At 42.7% G+C, this 19,871-nt stretch overlaps 1 protein-coding gene across 1 annotated transcript; it reads left to right on the forward strand.

Moving 5' to 3' along the window:
• Positions 1-47: 47 nt before the first annotated feature.
• Positions 48-8,763, forward strand: Esm1 (endothelial cell-specific molecule 1). The gene is given in 3 exon segments (NM_022604.2): positions 48-485; positions 3,932-4,084; positions 7,262-8,763. Coding segments are annotated over 3 exon segments (555 nt in total). The 5' UTR covers positions 48-184; the 3' UTR covers positions 7,363-8,763.
• Positions 8,764-19,871: the final 11,108 nt, after the last annotated feature.

A 19,871-nucleotide genomic window follows, 5' to 3' on the forward strand; every position in this document is an offset into this window, starting at 1 on the left:
CTAAAACAAGAGAGGCTGGCAAGAGCACAGCGCTGCTGCTGGGTTGAGGAAATTGATGACGGGGAAGCATGCGGGCAACACAGTGTATAAAACTCAAAAACGTGTAGGCAGAAGCTCAGCTACTACTTTGGACGGCTGCTTCCCGCCAGCAAAGACCACGACGGCAGGGGCCAGCTGCTGAGACATGAAGAGCCTCTTGCTACTGACCACGCTCCTGATTCCTCTGCACCTGGGCATGGCCTGGAGCGCCAAGTATGCGGTGGATTGCCCGGAACATTGTGACAATACTGAGTGCAGAAGCAGCCTGCGTTGCAAGAGGACAGTGCTGGATGACTGTGGCTGCTGCCAAGTGTGCGCTGCGGGGCCTGGGGAAACCTGCTACCGTACAGTCTCAGGCATGGACGGTGTCAAGTGTGGTCCGGGACTGAAGTGTCACTTTTACAGCGAGGAAGATGATTTCGGTGACGAGTTTGGTGTCTGTAAAGGTAAGGAGCAACTCCTTGCTTCCCACTGTGCAGGGCTCCCGGAGGGCATTTAGTCGGCCTGGGGAGGTGTGTTCCTTCCTCTAAACTGCTGGGAGGATGCGTGGATGCAGGTGGTGGGTTTGATAGAGAGAAGAGGATATTGGCAGGGAGGTTTGGAAAGCAGCGTGCAGGAACCCCGAGGGCTGCAGCATCCCGTTCACTGCGTGCATTCAGATTTGAGAAGGAAAAGTTGCGGCGGTAGCTGGTATGCCTTCTTTTTCTGAGAGGCTTTAGAAACTTGACGGGTAGCCTGTTACAAATGGTTTGGTGTCTGGTCCTCTGAAAGTTAATGATTGCAGAAGCCCTCTTGAGATAACCTCTTAAAGTGGTTTCTAGCCCCTGAGACTTTACCAGCCTTTGATCTTGAAAGAGTTCAGCGGGAGGAGCGCCTTACTCAGGCTTAAGCATTTCTGATGAACACTGGTGTGCTTTATGGCATAAGGTGGGCTTAAATCAGCCCACAAAATAACTCATGTTCTTGCAAGAGAGTCCCCTGAAGTATAAAATAAATCTAGTTTTACTTTTAAAAATTTTCAGTTGAGCAGAAAGTAGGAGATGTAAAATAAGCAGAAATAATAGTAACCTAAAAGTCTTTTTTTTAAGGTGGCTGTTTTATAGATTTAAAGAAAAGAAATGAAATTATAATTAAGTCAGAAACAGAGTAAATGGTGCATTGATATACTTGGTGACTAAATTAATATTTTTAAATGTATCAAAAGAAAAGAAAAGGTTATTTAAAAGTCTGCATACATAGAAGCCCATAGATATATAATCTCATCACAATATGCTGTTGTGATTAAAAGACAGTGTGTCCATTCCTGCATGTAATACAGTTGTGTAATACAAAGAAGCTGCCAAAATTGGAGAGCCAGGTTCTGAGAAATTTCTAAATAACTCAGACTCTATGCAATGACAGTCCTTCCTGGATGACATTCATCAAGAACTAAGATAATCTTACTGATTGTCACTTTAGAAATCAGTTCATAAATTAGCCATCTTGAAGTCTACAAAACTAGCGAAAGTAAATTCAGAAGTAAATTCTAGAAAAAATCTGGAGATGTTCTTTGCACAGATTATTTTTTGATCAAGAACAACAAGAGGTGGGCTAGTAAGGACCTTTTCTTTGCTGAACACACACATATATGTTTCTTTCAACTGAATGGGCTTTGTATTTTCTGGAAATCACAAGGCTTATCTGCCAAGAAAAAAAGCACCTCACATAAGGAAATTAGGGAGGAAGTGGTTAATGCAGCCCTGTCCTATGAAACAGCCAGCGAGCGCATGTGGGGGAACCGATTTTCCTCTGGCATAAAAACACCTTTGTAAGTGCGGTTATGAATGGACAGTGAGCGGGGTAAAGAATCCAGCGGTGAGGCAGTGGTTAGTGAACTGAACTATTAAGAATCTATTTTGATTTGCTCTTTCTGGCACTCTCCGTATAGCTAGTGAGGTCAGCTTTGAACCGTTTTCTTGCTGCTGGAAATAATAGGGTGTATTCACCACCTCGGCAGCCTCGTGGAGTTCTCGCCCCTGCTGCAGGTGAATTCCCTCCTCGGCCACGTGACAACCGAGCACTTCCGCTTGTACATCCAGATGACTGGGGTTTGTTTGTTTGGGTTTTTTTTTTTTTAGTTTCAATGTTTGAAACTAAATTTCAATGTTCGATTCCTGTGTTGCTTGCTAGAAATTGGGCAGCCAGCACTTGTTTATGGAATAAATTCTGATCAGCACTCAGCACAATAGGGGCCACCTCGGACCTGAATCTGGGAAGTGGGCTAAGATTTCCATTTTGAGCTTCTCTGAAGACTGCCACATCCTAACCCTGTGCTTTTCTACCAGAGAGTTTTCCCAAATCTGTCTTAAGGACTTTTCTTCCCAGGCTGATATCAGATTGCCCTATCATTTGAGTGACAGTGCTGAGTCTCCTTAAAGACTTACTTGATACACACACATTTGGCACGGTCATTCGGTGTTCTGTGGGGTGGCTAAAACTCCTCTATGTCTGACAATGGGTGTGATTATATGGTAGCAAAAGAATGCATCTTCTACCAGTGCTTCTCAACCTCCCTTCTGCTGCAAACCTTTAGTACAGTTCCTCATGTTGTGGTGATCCCCATCTACAAGATTATTTTTTTTATACTTCACAACTGTAATTTTGCTGCTGTTATGAATTGTATGGCAAATATTTTTGGAGGTAGAGGGGGTTGCCAAAGGGGTCACGACCCACAGGTTGGGAACCACGGTTCTTTACAGAGTCTGCTGAGTTATCCTACTAAGAAACTGTTATGCTACAAACTCAATCTTACAATAACAGACAGGCCTCTTTACTTCATTGCAACATGTGTTAGCCTAAGAATTAAACACTGGCTATGAAGTATTAGGCTCTGAAAGAGCTCTTCGTCCTTGGTAGGTGTGCAAATCCTCAGGTGTGTCCATCCTGAGGTTTCTTGCTCCCTTAGCATCGTATCTTTGCAGAGAGCTTGGTCAGTGACTCTCTTAGCAGCTGGGCAAGTTAGTGAAGGCCTAGTACTCTGAGAGATTAGGAATTTTACAAGCTCGAAAGCAGATTTCGGACTGACTATTTCATGGTCAGGTGAGCTGGCAGGCCTCTTAGCTCTAGTGTAGATTAAGGACATACTCACACCAATCAAAATAGTTGAGGAGGTAATGCTTATATCTCTTTAATTTCCCATCTTCACTGAGCCATGCCCAAGAAAACCTGTGAGAATCTGTGTCATCTGTACAGAAAGCAAATAGAGTAAAGACTGGTCCAAGGGCGGGGCTGGCAAAAAGCCCCGGTGGGGAAAGGCACCTGTTGTCAATCCAGAGAAAGAACCCACACTGGAAGGAACCAATTCAGTACGTTGTGCTCTGGCTTCCATGAGTGTGTTACACACACACACACACACACACACACACAGAGGCCCACTGGCATATGTGCACAGATATGACTGCACACATGCTTGCACACACACAAACACACACACAAAGAGGCCCATAAACACATGCATATGCAAATACATACACATATGCCTGTACACACACACACACACACACACACACACACACACACACACACACACTGAAAACTTAAAGAAGGAAGGAAGGACAAAAGAGAGGGAAGTATTTTTAAAGACTGGTCTAAGGAGATTTGTTCTGTATAACTGACTTAAGCTTCGAATTGTGATTTTAATTAATAAAACCTGAGGCAGGCGTTATCTGGTTGTCCTGTACGGTTTCACATTTATGGCTCCAACTTTCAACTTTCAAACCCTTTTGAGGGTTGATTTGAGGAGTGATTTCCACTCATCAGTCAAGTCCAGGAGACTGATTCAAATCCTAAAGTTATCACCAGTGCTGGGAGGATGGAGCCCTGTGCCTGACAAGCAACTTCTCTCTACCCTCAGACTGTCCCTACGGCACGTTCGGGATGGATTGCAAGGAGACTTGCAATTGCCAGTCGGGCATATGTGACAGGGTGACCGGGAGGTGTCTGGACTTCCCCTTCTTCCAGTATGCAGCAGCCAAGTCGCCCAGCAGGACCTCTGCCTCCCAAACAGGTAAGTCAAGCGGGGCCTTGGCCTCAGTAAAAACTATGAGTAGAATATGGTATCGGTCTAAATGAGCTCGTTTTGTTTTTCCTCAGGGGAAAGGCAGGCAGCCTTTGAGTTTGGTAGCCTTTGCTATTTTCAAAACAAATCTCATTGATAATTCTGAGGAGACCATGGATTCTCATAAAGCTTTAATGAATTAGCAAAGGCAAATCTGCCATTTAAGAAAAGTATCCATCCAAGATAGGCAGAGTTCTTTGAACGCTTTAGTGATCTGTTGACTCACTAGACAAAACTATCTCTTTCCCAACTCTACACAGAAAGAGAGCAGTGAGGTATTTGTTGGATCAGCCTTAAGAGCAAGAGTAAACGATACAGAACATTTCTCCTCCTTCTGCCTCCTCCTTTACGTCCCCTCCCCTCCCTCCTCCTCCTTCATCAAATGGAAGCAATAAAATGGAATAATTGTGGGTTTATGGATTTTGGAGCGGGTAAGAATTAATCCCTGTGGTGAGATCCAGGGAATAATAAAACTGTAGCAATGCTTACATGCGGTTGACAGGTCCGGGCTGTTTGGTTGTACACATAACCCTCCCTCCATAACTAACAATAAAATAAAAAGCAAGGCTCAAGATCGTACAGTTATAAAGGGTCATTTGGAGAAAATGAAATTCACTCTTAAACTCTCAACATTTAGCCACAACAACTGCCCACTGATAGCAATAAACTATACCTCCTCCAGGTGGAAAACAGGCCCTCAAGTCCATTTTATTTAGGTTGTGCTTCTGCCCCTTTGCATATGAAATTCAGCAAATGCACTTATTTTTTTTCTGTTACCATCTTTGGATATGGTGCTTTTATGTCAATTCATAGTTTTAAGTATGACTGTGGTCTTATACACCAAATTTTAACTTACTAGATGAATATCTTCGTGGACATTGAGTCTGGAAATTGGGACATTATAAACAGATTAAATCATGTGATTTATCTTTGTCATCTTTGACAAAGTAAAAAGGGGATTTAAGACTTGAATAGCTTTTTTGTCTTTTTTCCCTGCCCCTTGAATAGCCTTTTATCTGAGTTTAATATAAGACATGAAGACAAATCCTTTAGGGTCATCAGTGTATCTAGTGTTTCATATTCACCACCTCCAGCTAGTTCTAGAACCTTCTGAGTAAGCCAGGACTCACTCAGTGGTTTCCTCTTCCTCACATTCTTCCCAGTACCTGGATACTATCAATGGAAAATACCAATTGCTCTCTCTCTCTCTCTCTCTCAGTTCTGGGAGGGCTCTGAAGCAATTGTTTACGAAAGAGATTTGAGATCTGTGTTCTCAGTTTACCCTGCAGACTCAAGCATTTTCAGTTTCCTTTATCTTTTCTTTTTCTTTTTAAAAATTTAGGCTTTTTAAAAATTACTCACCATGTAACCTTGGTTGATCTGGAACTTACTGTGTAAACCAGGCTGGCATCAATCTCACAGCAACACATGCCTCTCCCTCCTGAACGCTGGGAGTTGGGCGTGTGCCACCATTTCCAACAGTTGTTTTGCTCTATTAAGACCATAGTTATAAAAAGCTGTGAAGAAATAACCATTGAACCTTCAGTCATTGAGGTTTGCACCTAATTCTTTCTGAAGGGCAGCATCTTACCATATTGCAGATCTTTGCTGGCTTTGTTTTGGTTGGTTGATTTTTGTAGTCTTGGAGACGGAGGCCAAGGCGTGGTATACACTGGATGAGTGTTCTACTATCAATTACATCTCCAGCACTTTGTTGTGACCCTTTGGTGGTACTTGGGATGGAGTGTCTGGGAGGCGACGATGGCTCCTTGCAACAGTCTCCCTGATGGGGACTCTTGATTGGCAGACCTAAGTCCCTCCTGCTATGACCCATTGGCAGTCTCCCTTTGGTTGTGCAGCCTCCTTCATATAAGTTTGCCACTCTCTTCAGGTTGCTTACGAATGACGCTGATGTCTTGGCTGCTTTATACAAATTCTAGAATGTTAGACGTATTACGAGATAATCATTATATACTGTGACCCCAAAATATTTATATTAAAAGCGAGGAATGGAGGTTCTTACTAGAAATGGAAGAGGAAATCAGTTGGTTTTCTTTCGCTTTGGATCCATGCTACTTAAAAAATCCTTTATTCGTGTAATCTTAGTGAAGCTCAGGTTCAGGAGGAAGGGAGCAGCGTCTGAAAGATAAGGACAGGCTACCCTGTTTGCCTATGCCTCGTCCACCTGGGACAATTCTCTGTGTGCCAGAGTCTGCAGGGAGGAGTGTGTCTCCTCAGTCCTGCCACAGGCTTCCCATTAGCACCTCACTAACCCATCAGAGTCCACCCTTTGAGGACAGATCAAATAACTCCCAAGTCTACCATCCTAGGTCTACCAGTTGCATGGGAACTTCTTCAAATTGCTACCTGCTGCTAGCTATTGTCCTCTTGGCTGGTGTGATTCCGGGTCCTCTCCATCTCAGTTTTAAATTTTATTCCTTTTTTTGGCAGCCAGTCCAAGCATGGAAACTCATGAGTCCCGTTGTTTCAAGCTAGGAATGCTCCAAATCCATTTGTCCACCACGCCATGCTAATCTTGCTCCATTGTCTTGCGTGACGTGCACTGTGAACACAGCCTCACTCCTCTTAGGAGCAGATTTCACTCTAAAAAAGAATTCTAAATGTTATAAACCTTTCCCATATGAGGAACAGGAGGATCTACCTTTAGGAAAGATAGCTGCCTTCTGGAGCGATACCAAGAAGTTAATTCATCTCTTACACGATCTCCCTTAGAGATCTTTGTGCAGCATCCGATCATTTCCTGAGTGCACATTGAACACTATCACGTTGTGAGCATTGGTATCCATGCTGAGGATACAGGTGAGCATGTGGAAGAGACAGCGAAGGAAAGAAGTCCTGCTTTTGTTAAGTTAGCGGTTTAGGGATAGAGTAAGAAGGGTTGGGCTACAGGTGAACCATAAGGGGAGGTGATGCTAGGTGTCCATAGAGAAACGATGTGAGGGCGTTATCTTCGTTGAAGAGTGGTCTGGAGCTGTTCAGTAGAGATAACAGAGGATTTTGAATCAAAGACATTCAACTAAAAGACAAAACCAAAATAAGACAAGTCTACCCTTGACCTCTAACTTACAGATGTTTGGACATGATTTGTGTGCCTTCTAATTTCAGAGCGCGATGCAGCCTCTGGAGATGGCAATGCTGTGAGAGAAGAGATTGGAGACCGGAACGCTGCCCGGCCCTCTGTAATGAAATGGTTAAATCCGCGCTGATCCTGGCTGAGATTTGCCAAGAGGAGGCTCCACTTTAGTGACCAACTTTCAGCCAACATTCTAAGAACCGTCTAGAACAAAGACTGTGGACATGTAATTTATGGAGATCAAGTGTGATTCAGAAAAAAAAATGTAGGCTATACACAACCCATGAGACACATATGACTGAACAATTTAGATATTTGTCAAATATTTAAATTCATGGTTTTGGTGTGTGTGTGTGTGTGTGTGTGTGTGTGTGTGTGTGTGTGTGTGTGTGTGTGTGTCATCACCAAGGAACTTGATATGCAATTGAGATGGTCTTACTGTCAAGGAGTAATCCAATCAAAGCTGAGGAAACTGTGGGTTTGTTGACTTGCGTGTACGTTCTTATTGAGATACAGGCTGAAGAAGAGTTTGGAGTAAGGGACTGTGGAGATGGTAGCGAAAGTAGGGGCTATCATATTTGGCTCCTCCTTGTAGTAGATTAAAAGTCATTATTTTGTTTTAATTGTGGGAAATAAACAAGTCCAGAAAAGCCTTGAAGGAAGTGAGATATTGGAAGCTTATGGGAGTCTAAACAACTACTTTGATTGGAAATTCTATTATTATAGCTACATATATCTGATGGGAGTGGGGGTGGGTAGAGGAGGTGGACAGGGGAATGAATACATATATATATATATGTTATATGTATTATATATATTCCCATCACTTCCCATCAATGGTTTAAACACTGTGGGCCTTGAGAAAGATCTGGGAAGTAGTTTGCCTCCTGAGAAACAGAACAGGATGAAGATGAATATTTATGTATTTTTATAAACAAATCTCATAATTTAAATGCTTCTCTAGCACCTATATGTCTCACCGTCTTAGAGAAATTGCCCAAATGTTATTTGTTTAAAATGGGTTCTCAAACACTCCTACATGGAAATGTTGTTATTAACAATTGCACTAATATTAATAAAAATGTAGTTACTCTAGGTTTATAAAATGTTGGAAATTTTAAAAACCACTATATCTCAAGTGATAAATCAGAATATAACTTTTTAGACAGTTTGAGAAAGGAAAGTTAGTTTTCATTGGAAATGTGTCAGCTTTAAGGCATAGTTCATTTTCATTTTTTATTCTTTCACACTTGACTGATGAATGGAACCGAGGTTCCACCTGAAGGACCTTAGCGCAAGAAGAACTGTTGTACTGGCCGAGGCTGGGGGATATTTGCCTGAGTGTTTTATTTGGAGTGAAGAACTTATTTAAGAAGTATTTCATTATTTACTTATATTTTAGTCTCAAACTTTGCCAACAGAGTTGTGAATGTACTTGTGGGAAGATCCTTGAATGTAAGCACAACCGGTTGTTGGGTTTTATTTCAAAAGGACAGTGTATTGTTGTTCAATAAAAATGGCACAGCTGTTCCGAGTTGACTGGTTTTTCTTTTAAATTTTACTCGATCAGTAAGAAAGCTAATTCACATTAGAGGACAGGCCCTTTAATTGAATTTTATGCTGCAGATGCATCTCTGAGCCAACACAAGGGGTAGAACATCTCTGTCTTTGGTTGATTCAGACTGTGATCCTCCTGAAAAGTGGGTCCCTATATATGCAGACATTTTTATAGTTTTATTCACTTCTGGGTTGTTTTTCTTTTCTTAAGCTTATGTTTCTATCTCAAGCTCTGTCTGTCTGTCTCTCTTTTAATTCAAAACCAACGAAATCCACACCTTGGTAAGTCGTTAGCCACATGGCGTGTGGCACACGTAGTGTCTGCTGCAGTATATGTAGCATATAGAGTGGATCGCTGTACCAGTATTATCGAGGTTGATAAGCGGTGACTCACCGACCTCAGCCAAAATCCTTGTTTTGTATTTTGTTCCTTTTTGAAAAGTAGAAAACTGCCATGGAACTATCACTACACCTAGCTCCAGGTTCACTGAGAAAATCCCAAATAACCGTCCCGTTCACCTGTTAACTCCTGAAGGTCGCAGATCTGAGTGTCAGCGTCGGCTGGTGCTCTTACTCATAATCGACATTAGCATTTTATTTTCATTTGCTTCCTAATGGTTTTCAAAGTAGTTGCGCCTTTTAAAAATGAGGACAAAGGCAGATCTTTCAGTACCTCTGGAAGAAGAGAGAAGGAGACCTACACGGTGAAGGCTGTGAGGACCACACCGGAACCAGAAGGAACTGGTGACTCTGCCTCTCGTTACAGAAGCATTCGAAGCACGCCGATTCAATAGTAGGGAAATATCTGTATATTTTAGGGATCCAGCTTACCTGAGTTTTCCTAAATAGTGGAAATTAGATGAGAGTTAGATACAAAGTCGCATTTTAAAAAGATATTTATATTCTTACTAAGTTTACATTTAAAAAGTGAAAGCCTATGCTATCTCCCCCTGTTTCACGATATTCCCTTAGGGAGTGAAGTGACTCAGGTGACTTTCGGCTTCAAATCTAAGCCCTGAGTTCACTGCCTTCAGCGTGACCATAGATAACAAAATGAAGAGTGGACTTGTCAACTCTAACTTCACCCACACCTTCTAAGGTCCCAGAGTCGTGACCTTTACCCCGGGTGCTAGAATTCATGCATCCTAAGTTGCCCTGTAGTCTTTTGACTAATTCTGATTGTAGGGTCTCTGAAATTTTCAGATTCATGGAATCCAGGCCTCGCCTCCCTGTCACTGAGAACCTCACCAGGTGCAAGCAATAATTTCAGGACAACGCTGGCGTTAGCCTGATTAGACTGCCACTTCTTATAAAAGGCAATTCGGAAGGGCTTCTGCTTCTCCTGTTTTATTCTTCCTTCTACATGGACGTTTACATGGAGGTGGAGGACCCACAAATGCAATCCAACAGCACGCAGCTACCTCATTTTTTGGTTATCCTAATCATTTACCTCATATCCCACTTTAAAAGGGTGCATTATGTAGAGAACTACTCCTCCTGGCAAGGTATAACCAATTTTAAAATCTGTGGAGTGCTTTGTTTGTTTGACTTACTATTTTTAAAAAGAGGGGGTGAAAACTGTCCAAGTAATTTTAAGTATAGAGTAATGACTCTCAAAAGTTAGCGTCTCTGGAACCTTCTGGAGCCTTCAGTAGACCACATGTTGCTGGTTCAGTAGGATTTGGGATGGGGCCCATTTCAATCACTCCTAGGTGATTCAAGATTCTAGAAACCATAGTATGAGAATGACTGATAGAGGATCATTTAGATGCTTAGAAATGAAATAAGCTATAACTCAAGTCAAAAGTGAATTGGTTGCTGTATTTTCCTTTTTTTATCTTTATTAACTTGAGTATTTCTTATTTACATTTCAATTGTTATTCCGCTTCCCGGTTTCCGGGCCAACATCCCCCTAACCCTTCCGTCTCCCCTTCTATATGGGCTTCCCCTCCCCATCCTCCCCCCATAACCACCCTCCCCCAACAATCACTTTCACTGGGGGTTCAGTCTTGGCAGGATCAAGGGCTTCCCCTTCCACTGGTGCTCTTACTAGGCTATTCATTCCTACCTATGCGGTTGGAGCCCAGGGTCAGTCCATGTATAGTCTTTGGGTAGTGGCTTAGTCCCTGGAAGCTCTGGTTGCTTGGCATTGTTGTTCATATGGGGTCTCGAGCCCCTTCAAGCTCTTCCAGACCTTTCTCTGATTCCTTCAACGGGGGTCCCGTTCTCAGTCCAGTGTTTTGCTGCTGGCATTCGCCTATGTATTTGCTGTATTCTGGGTGTGTCTCTCAGAAGAGATCTACATTCGGCTCCTGTCAGCCTGCACTTCTTTGCTTCATCCATCTTATCTAATTGGATGGCTGTATATGTATGGGCCACATAATGGAATGTTATTCAGCTATCAAAAACAATGACTTTATGAAATTCATAGGCAAATAGATGGAACTGGAAAATATCATCCTGAGTGAGGTAACCCAATCACAGAAAACACACATGGTATGCACTCATTGATAAGTGGCTATTAGCCCAAATGCTTGAATTACCCTAGATTCACAGAACACATGAAACTCAAGAAGGATGATCAAAATGTGAATGCTTCACTCCTTCTTTAAAAGGGGAACAAGAAAACCCTTGGCAGGGAATAGAGAGGCAAAGATTAAAACAGAGGCAGAAGGAACACCCATTCAGAGGTTGCTGTATTTTCTAAGCAGTTGGTATACCTAATTTTTGTGTTTTGTTTTCAAAGCAGGGTCTGACTATGTATCTCTGTCTGTCCTGGGACTCTCTAGGTTGACAAGGTTAGCCTTGAATCCACAGAAATCCTCCTGCCTCTGTCCCTCAAGTGCTGGGACTGAAAGCACGCATCAAGCACTCCTTCTGGCAAGGTGTACCCAATTAAAAACCTGCGGAGTGTTTTGTTTGTTTGGTTTACTATTTTTAAGAAGGGAGTAAAAAATGTCCAAGTAATTTTAAACTCTAGAGGCTTAAAGAGGCTAATGCAGGAGGATCTCAAGTTTGAGGCAATGTCTCAGAAAGTAAACAAGAGATGATACCAGAGATACTTGGGGGCTTTGTAAGGACAGATAGGAGATCATCAAAGATGATGGGGTGGAAGACAAAGACTCAGGAAGCTATAAGTTGTTTTCTTATGGAAAGAAAGACACTGAAGAAGAATGGCCAGCCATGTTATTTGTCCCCCATAGAAACAGCTGAACGTGAAATGGTCTCAGGGAACTGGAGGGCAGGAGGTGGAGTTCTGTCTGAACCACGGGAATGCATGACAGATGAGCACTTTTTCCAGAAGACTGTCTGGGAAGGTCAGAAGGCAATAAGCCTACAGCAAAACGGCAACTTTACTTAGTATCAGTTTGTTTCTTTCTGTCCTACGCACTCCTTAACTGAGAGCTGGGGTTCAGTGTGCAGGATCATCAGGGAGAAGGGATAGTAAGGGTAGTCACCAACTTCCCCGTGAACTCGGGACAGTGTGAAGCCAGAGTGTGGTGATTTGGGTGAGACAATTCAGTGGAGTCTGCTGGAGGGGACCACCGAGGAGCTGCGTGTGGCGGTGCACAACTGGAATCAGGGTCCTTGGTGAGCTAGGTCAGGGGGATGGTCACAATTTTGAAGATGGTGAGAGCTACAGAGTAACACAAAAAGAATCCAAAAGAGCATTGTTGTTGTATATTTGTTGAAAAAGCTCATGTTACCAGTACCCCTAAATGTTGCACAAAAATATGTGCATGGACCACTCATGAGACCAGTGATGTTTGTTTTATTCTTTGTATTTTTATGTAGTTTTTTTTCATTTAAATTGGGAAAAAGAATAAGATCATTTCTATTTTCGATTATTAAGATTTGATCCTTCAAGAGTTTTGAGATATATTTAATCACCTGGGCACTGGGCTGTGAAAACAATAACTTCAATCCAAATGGATGGAGGCGTTCACACAGACCCTGCACATCCCGTAGCTTTCGGTGGGAGCTGATATTGTCTCAACAGAAGCAAACTTGGGGATCCTCAGAAAGCGCAAATAAAGGTCTTTAGACCAAAGGGCACTTTTAAAATCACAATCCACCTTCTGTACCTATGCTATCTGCTTCAAGCAGGTGGTTCGGGCCACCAGGGTTTTAAAAGTATTTCCTGACACCTGTGGAGTTGGTAAATATTTCCTGTTTTTGTTGTGTCTAGAGAAAACAGGAATTAACAACTTGGAAGTGCTCATCAAACAGCCATTGTGGATGACCTCTACATGGGCAGTTTTCAGCGTGAGACACTCGATTTCTTCAAATCTACCCTAATGATTTCGCTAGAGAGAGAAACCATTGTTAGAATAATCCATGGAACTGAACGGCAGAAGGGAAGCGTTATCTTCAGGGGAGTGGCACCTATCAGTGTATGGGATCTACCCAGAAAGCCAACAGACAGATGGAGCCAGGACGCACTGTGCACCCTGCCTGTAGCTCTTTGCTAACCACATAGTTAGCACACTTTTAAAAGGACAATTAACATCTTAAAGTTCTTCTGGAGGGCAAGAGGGCTGAAAGTTTTGCATCAGAGTGAGTCAGGGCTGTGTCACTTGGTGACCTCGGGTAAGCTGTTCAAACTTCATCCCCTCCATGTCCTCTGTGCGAGGTGTGGACAATGACTTATGTCAGTGTTGCAACAACCACTACGCACGCTCTACACAATCCAGTGGCTCCCACCGTGGCTCCCATCACGGCGCCTTCCTTAGAGCAAATCTCCCAGGAGCAGATGGGCATTGGTGTCATTATCCAAGCCAATCTCATTACTTCCTTTAAATTCAATGTATTCATTGCTGCAAGACTGAAACATTCAAAGTGACCCCCATTTACAATAAATAGAAAACTGACTTCAAAACAAAATTAAAGCTACCCATTAAAGGTTAATAGCCCCGAGTCGAAATTCAGTTAATATCGTTAGAAACGCTCACAATTCTACAAAGGGGTGACTATTTTTAAAGACAAATAATAGTGTTTTATTTAGTTCTCTGAACAATTATTAGCATATGCCTCTTAAAACAGAACCAAAAAAAAAAAAAAAAAAAAAAAAAAAAAAGGACAATGCTTCGGGGAATGTGAAGGAGCCCTGCAGATGTGGCCCAGGTCCCTGTGCGTTATTTTTAGTTTTCTATTCCTGCCTTTTATTTTGGGACTTGGCTTGCTTCCTTTGTGGCTTCCCCTTAGCTTATTCAGAGGGTTCTTCCTAATATAATGCATTTTAAGCTCCGTTTAGAAAAGTCCCAGGTCTTGAAGGAAACCGAGGAATGCTGGCCTGCTCAGGAACTCCTTGGCCTCTCTTGGCAACGGGGACTTTTTTTTTTTTTTGTTTGAAAATAACCCAGGAATTCTCGCACCTTGCTTTACTTTCTAGTTATTTCATGCACCGGAGCTCCCGCGTGGATTAGAGATTCGAGAGATACGTAGATACCGAAAGCCTTTTTCGTGGCTAAGAGGAGGGATTTGAAAATGAACCGTTTCCAGTCGGTTTATATCAAAACAGCCCGCGGCTTTAAAAATAAGGAAAGAGGCTAGTGAGTCTGAAGCTATTTAATCTTTAGTAGTGAGGCAGGTGACCCCATCAGAGGAGCATCCACTGTGCACAACATGGCAGTTGGAGGTGATGGTGTGAGCCCTGATGGTCCCTGACGCTGCAGAGATCCTGAGGAGGCGAAACACTGGAGATCCCAATAGTGCGCTTAGTTGGGTTTTTTTCTTTCTTTTTCTTCTTTTAGTCGTTTTATTTTCTTTCGTTTTTTAAAAATTTTTTAATTTTTTATTTTATTTTATTATTTTTATGATTCTTTGGTAGCAAGTAGAACAAAACAAGAAAGGGGAAATACTGACTTCTAAAAAAAAAACAAAAACAAAAACAAAAAAAAACCAAAAACGTAATTTATTGGTAGGGTGTGGGCTGCCTCACAACATGGAAAAACCCACATGTTGAAGAGGCTGGCTTGGAAAATCAGGGTTGAAAGGAGGTGAAGGGCAGATGGCCCCCACCCTCACCGGGGGCTGCCAGCCAGTAAACACTACTCGGTGCCCTAGCCTTTCTGATACTCAGGAAGGTAGCCTCAGGTGTGGTGGCCCATCTAGTGAACAGCTTAACTGGAACGAATACTCTTCCTTGTAGGTAAATTGCAGTTTGGGATGTGTCCAAAGCCAATGAGAGCTGTACCTGCCGATTTAAAAAAAACAAAAAACAAAAAAAAAAAAAAAAAACAAAAAAAAAAACAAAAAGAGGAGTGGGGAGTAGAAGAAGGCTGAGTTAGGAAGGACTGGCTAAGTTATTGCCTTCCCTAAGGAGAACTACACTGAGGAGGGGTCCTAGGTGTGTCCGCCAGTAGCTGTAACTCTGAAATTCAAAATTCAGGATAAGTGTGAATTTCTTGGCGAGCCTTCATAACATAACATGTGGGAAAAGTGGGGTTAGAAATTTCCCTCAATGCCTGTGCATGTGTGGTGTGTGGTGTGGTGTGGTGTGTAATGTGTGTGTGTGTGTGTGTGTGTGTGTGTGTGTGTGTGTGTGTGTTCTTTTCCTTGAGTACGCAATACAGAATCAGCTGCCTTCCTTGGTGCTCTGTATGTTTTTAAGTGAGGAGAGAAAACGTGCAAGCAGGAATCCACTTCCTGGGGAAGAACCCGGGTCAGGGCATCAGGCAAATCTTCCCAGACCGAGTTGTTTACGACCAAGACTCTGGAATGTTAAAGCGTTGGGAATCTCTTCTTGGGGGACGGTTTTCCTTTGTGACTTTTGGAATGACACACCTTCGGTGTGATGAAGGGGACTCCGCTCCTTAGGCTGTGGGAAAAGTTTCTCCCTTGATGACTCGAAAACATGGGCTTGTTATTCTGAAAAAGCCAAGCACATCCTCATTCCGCACAAACAATGTGACACAGACCTGGAGCAGGGCCAAGGTTTTCTATGAATAGAACACAGCAGGGAGCCCGAGCCTCTCTTCCCATTTGCAAGGCAATCCCGAAGCAGCATCCAAGGAAAGAAAATGGCTTACCTGCTGTTAGGAGGTAGAGGTGGAGAGGATTCTCCACTATCCTCCCACACACTAATGGACCAGAATCCTTGCTTAACCTAGCAAGGGCGTCAGGGATGATGCTGGCGCTATCAGCAGAGATGGATGCATCTGCCTTTGGGTTGTTCTTGCACAGGATGGAATTCTAGGGAGGAAAAGTAGGGTACAGTCCCCCTTCTTTACAGGAGAGGTATTCTGTGACCCTAAAGAATTCCTGAGACCGTGGTAGTACTGGCTCCTACATATTTTAATGTTTTATATAGATATATGTGTGATTTATAAATTAAACATAATAAGAAAGCAAAAGTAACTAATTGATAAAATAGAATGGCTGTAACAGTATAATGCAACTAAGTACCGAACTCCTGCACTTAGGAGCGATTACTAAATAAAATAAGGGTTGTTTGAATACAAAGCATGGGGACGCTAGGTTCAGCTCATCAAGTCAGCTACTGAGGGATTAATGGGCAGATAGCATGCAGCATGGTTAAGCTAGAGCAAGGGGTGATTTGCATCCCGATGCCCAGGATGGGATTGGGGTGGTGTGAGTTTGGTCCCAGGGATTAGAACAACAGACCCTTTAAAACCTCCGAACATGGTATTTCTGGAATTTTCCATTTAACATTTTCAGGTTATGGATGTCTGTCTGTAAGTTACTGAAAGAATGAACAAGAAAAAATGTAAATAAGGAAGGATGGAGCGCACACAGAAACAGGATGGCCTTCTGGTTTGAGCTGTGTTGTGTTTTGTGGACATGATGCTTTTATTTGAATTTATTGATTGCAAAGAACAGAAACCCATCTAAGAACACCTAAAAATAGAGGTTACAGGGGCTTTATAAAGATACAGCAGAGAAGACATGCATCGCCCTATGGGAACTAAGATGACTGCTTCTTTCTCACTCTCTGTGGCCCTTCAATTACCTTCTCCCTTTCTGTTACCTTCTTTATGTTCACTTTCTCCTCCTGCCTATCAAGTGAGTTCTGCTTAAAAATAACAACAATAATGACAGGGCTTGGAATATAGCTCCGTACTAGACTGTTTGCCTAGACTACATGAGGCTTTAGATTCAATCCCCAGCACCACAAAATGAAAATAATAGCAATAAATTATCACATACTACTCAAAATAGTTACTAATGATTATTGTGCACTTGATCTACATATGTTCCGAATGTTTTATGTGTTTTGTCTGTTAATTCTCATGACCTCATGAGGCAAGTGCTGTCTTTATACCCATTTTTTCAGATGGGTATACTGACACATATGGGTAGAATAGCCTCCCTTCGACTGTGCAGTGTGCAGCCAGCCCCATGATCATGGGGAGAAATGACTGATACTTTATGGTGCACTCTGTTGCTAGGCTACAATGTTTAGCAAGTAAGATATTTATTCTCAACTTAATGATATTCTCAAGTTACCATGAATTTATTTGAGATGCGATGCCAGTCAAAGGAGAGAGGCATCTGGATTGACTCACATAACATAGGTGGGTTCAGCCAGGCTCAGGTTTGACTGAATCCAGATGCTACAATATATGGTTAGAATCTCTTGCACTCTCTGTGTCTCAGGACTAGGTGAAATCAGGGATGACACCTGATCTAATAACTTCAGAACTTCTCTGATCACTGCGGAAGAAATGTTCTAGAATGTGGTATGACTGGACAGACTCAGCCCCTTCCTGGGCTGAAGAGAGGGGATGAACTTTTCCACAGAAAGAAGGACACCCAAGAACAACTGGAAATTGCAGAGCTGTAGGGGCAGAGAATGTTAACGCTGGTGCCCCAGCCTTGTCTAGATCTGCTGTCTCTGGCAGGAGAGCATTCACCGCCAATGGATTTCTGTTTTATTTTTGTTGGAGTTGCTACTGTTTGGGGGCTCAGTTTAACACTCGGCCACTCCAAACTCAGTAAATGAGCAGAACCCTTTCTATTCACCCAAAGACTCTAGTTCGTGGGCTCTGTGGTGCTTGATCTTCATTACTAACTTGACTGGATTTAGAATCACTCTCTGGGAGATTCCTTTACGTTATGTTAATGAAGTGGAAGACCTGCCCCAAATTTGGGTCACACTTTTCCATGGCTGGAGTCCCAGAGTCAATAAAAAGGAGAGAGCAAGCGGAGTTTGTCACACTCTGTTCCCTGGTTGAAGATACAATGTGGCCAGCTGTTTGCAGCTCCTGGGGCCATGATTTACTTCGCGTTGAACTGTCTCCTTCAACTGGGAGCTGAAATACATTCCTCTTTCTTTAAGTTACTTTGTTACTTATTTTATCACAATAAGTAACCACCACAGGCTCTGCCTACTTTCTCACCAGAAAATTGAGAAATCCTGTCTCCACTAGACTCTTTGTTTGACTCTCGTTTCTCTTTGGTTTCCAAGACGTACAATATGATTTATTTATTTTGAGTTTGCAAGTCAAGTTCCTTCACACTCACTTGTGGTTTCTCTGAGTGTTGCCTCCGTGTGGGCCCTGGTATTTGGTCAACATTGAGCAAGTTTGCACTGAAGCTGCTCTGTACTTGGCAGGGTGTTGACACATCTCAGCTACAGTCATGGGAGGTGAGGAGCTCGCTGCTGTGGGAGACATTGACAGGGTATGCTGGAGAGCCATCAGAAGCTGAAAAGAATGGATACGGTGCCACAATGCTGGCCCGGAAGCCCCAGTGTTCTATGAAGTCCATTTGCTGCATGGACTGCCAGCCCTCAGCTGTGCCTACTGGGATATCTACTGAAGACAATCTTTCTGTACAGCTGCCTGCATACAAACATAGGAATCTTTACAGCCAGTTCCCTTGTCCTGGTTTGGAGAGCTCTGGATAGTTCTTCCAGCTTTAGGACTCCCAGCAGGTTCCTCTGAGGCATTGTGGAGAGAGTCATGGATGGGCTTCTCCTTTGTCCTTCTCCTTCCATTCCGAATATGGTACAATGAGAGGAAAGCCCATTAAATCACCTGGTTCTCAAATTTCAAATTAGGGTGTGTTAGGCAACCTTCCAGTACTGCGATAAAATATCAGCGATACTTAAAGAGAGGAAAGAGTGATATTTTTGTTTGTTGTCTGTGTGTGTGTGTGTGTGTGTGTGTGTGTGTGTGTGTGTGTGTGTGTGTGTGTGTGTGTGTTTTCTGAATTTTTTCAGTCCAGAGTCTCTTGACCCTCTTGTTTAGGTCTGTGATAGTCTTTTAGATCATGTCAGGAGTACATAATAGAAGAAGTCTGTGTTTCTCAAGAGCAAGATGGCTGATGTCTTGGTATGCACTTCAAGGTTGTACCTGACTTCCTTCTACTAAGCCCCACCTCTTAAAGATGTCACAATAATTTGGGAACCAAATCTTTGGTTTGGAATCAAAACAAAGATGAACTTTTGTGGCTTATTCAAGATCCAAACTATAGTGTTTTACATATCAGGGAATGCAGGTTGAGCCCAACCTAGAGGGTTAATGGACATGCAGGCTCTTGGTAGAGAAAGTACAGGGCTGCAAGTGCTGCCATTCTGTGATCCTTTGCCTGGAATCTTTTTTGCACCTTTCCCTTCTGCCTACAGGGGGCGCCTTTGTGCTATTCATCAGCTGGGAGAAACCACCTTGATAATTTATTTGTGTAGTGGTTGGGTTATTCTTTTGCAACAACCATCAAGCCTCCAGAGAGTGTCTTTTGCCAACCCAAGCTCTAGATCTCCAGAGAGCAGACCTCACTTAACTTTGGATTAACTATAAAAGAGATAAAAAATATGTCTGGGAAAGAAAACAAGATGGGAGTGAAATACAGTGTCTTGAATTTGAGGGGAAAAATAAACTAAAAGGAAATCCCATAGGTAGTGACCAGAACTTGAGCCCTTCCAGTTCTTGTTTGGTTTTGTTTGTTTGTTGTTTTTCAGTCAATCTGAAGAGAAAACGAGGTGAAATGGAAATAATCTTTTATATTTAAATGTATCGCCTAAGATAATGGGAAAATGGCCAAGAAATCCATTGCTGTTTGCAACTTAGGCACAATGAACATGCGTTTCCCAGGGTCATACACCTAACTATTGCTATAGCT

The sequence above is a fragment of the Rattus norvegicus genome, chromosome 2 (assembly GCF_021556685.1).
Source record: "Rattus norvegicus strain SHRSP/BbbUtx chromosome 2, alternate assembly SHRSP_T2T, whole genome shotgun sequence".
Taxonomy (NCBI): domain Eukaryota; kingdom Metazoa; phylum Chordata; class Mammalia; order Rodentia; family Muridae; genus Rattus; species Rattus norvegicus.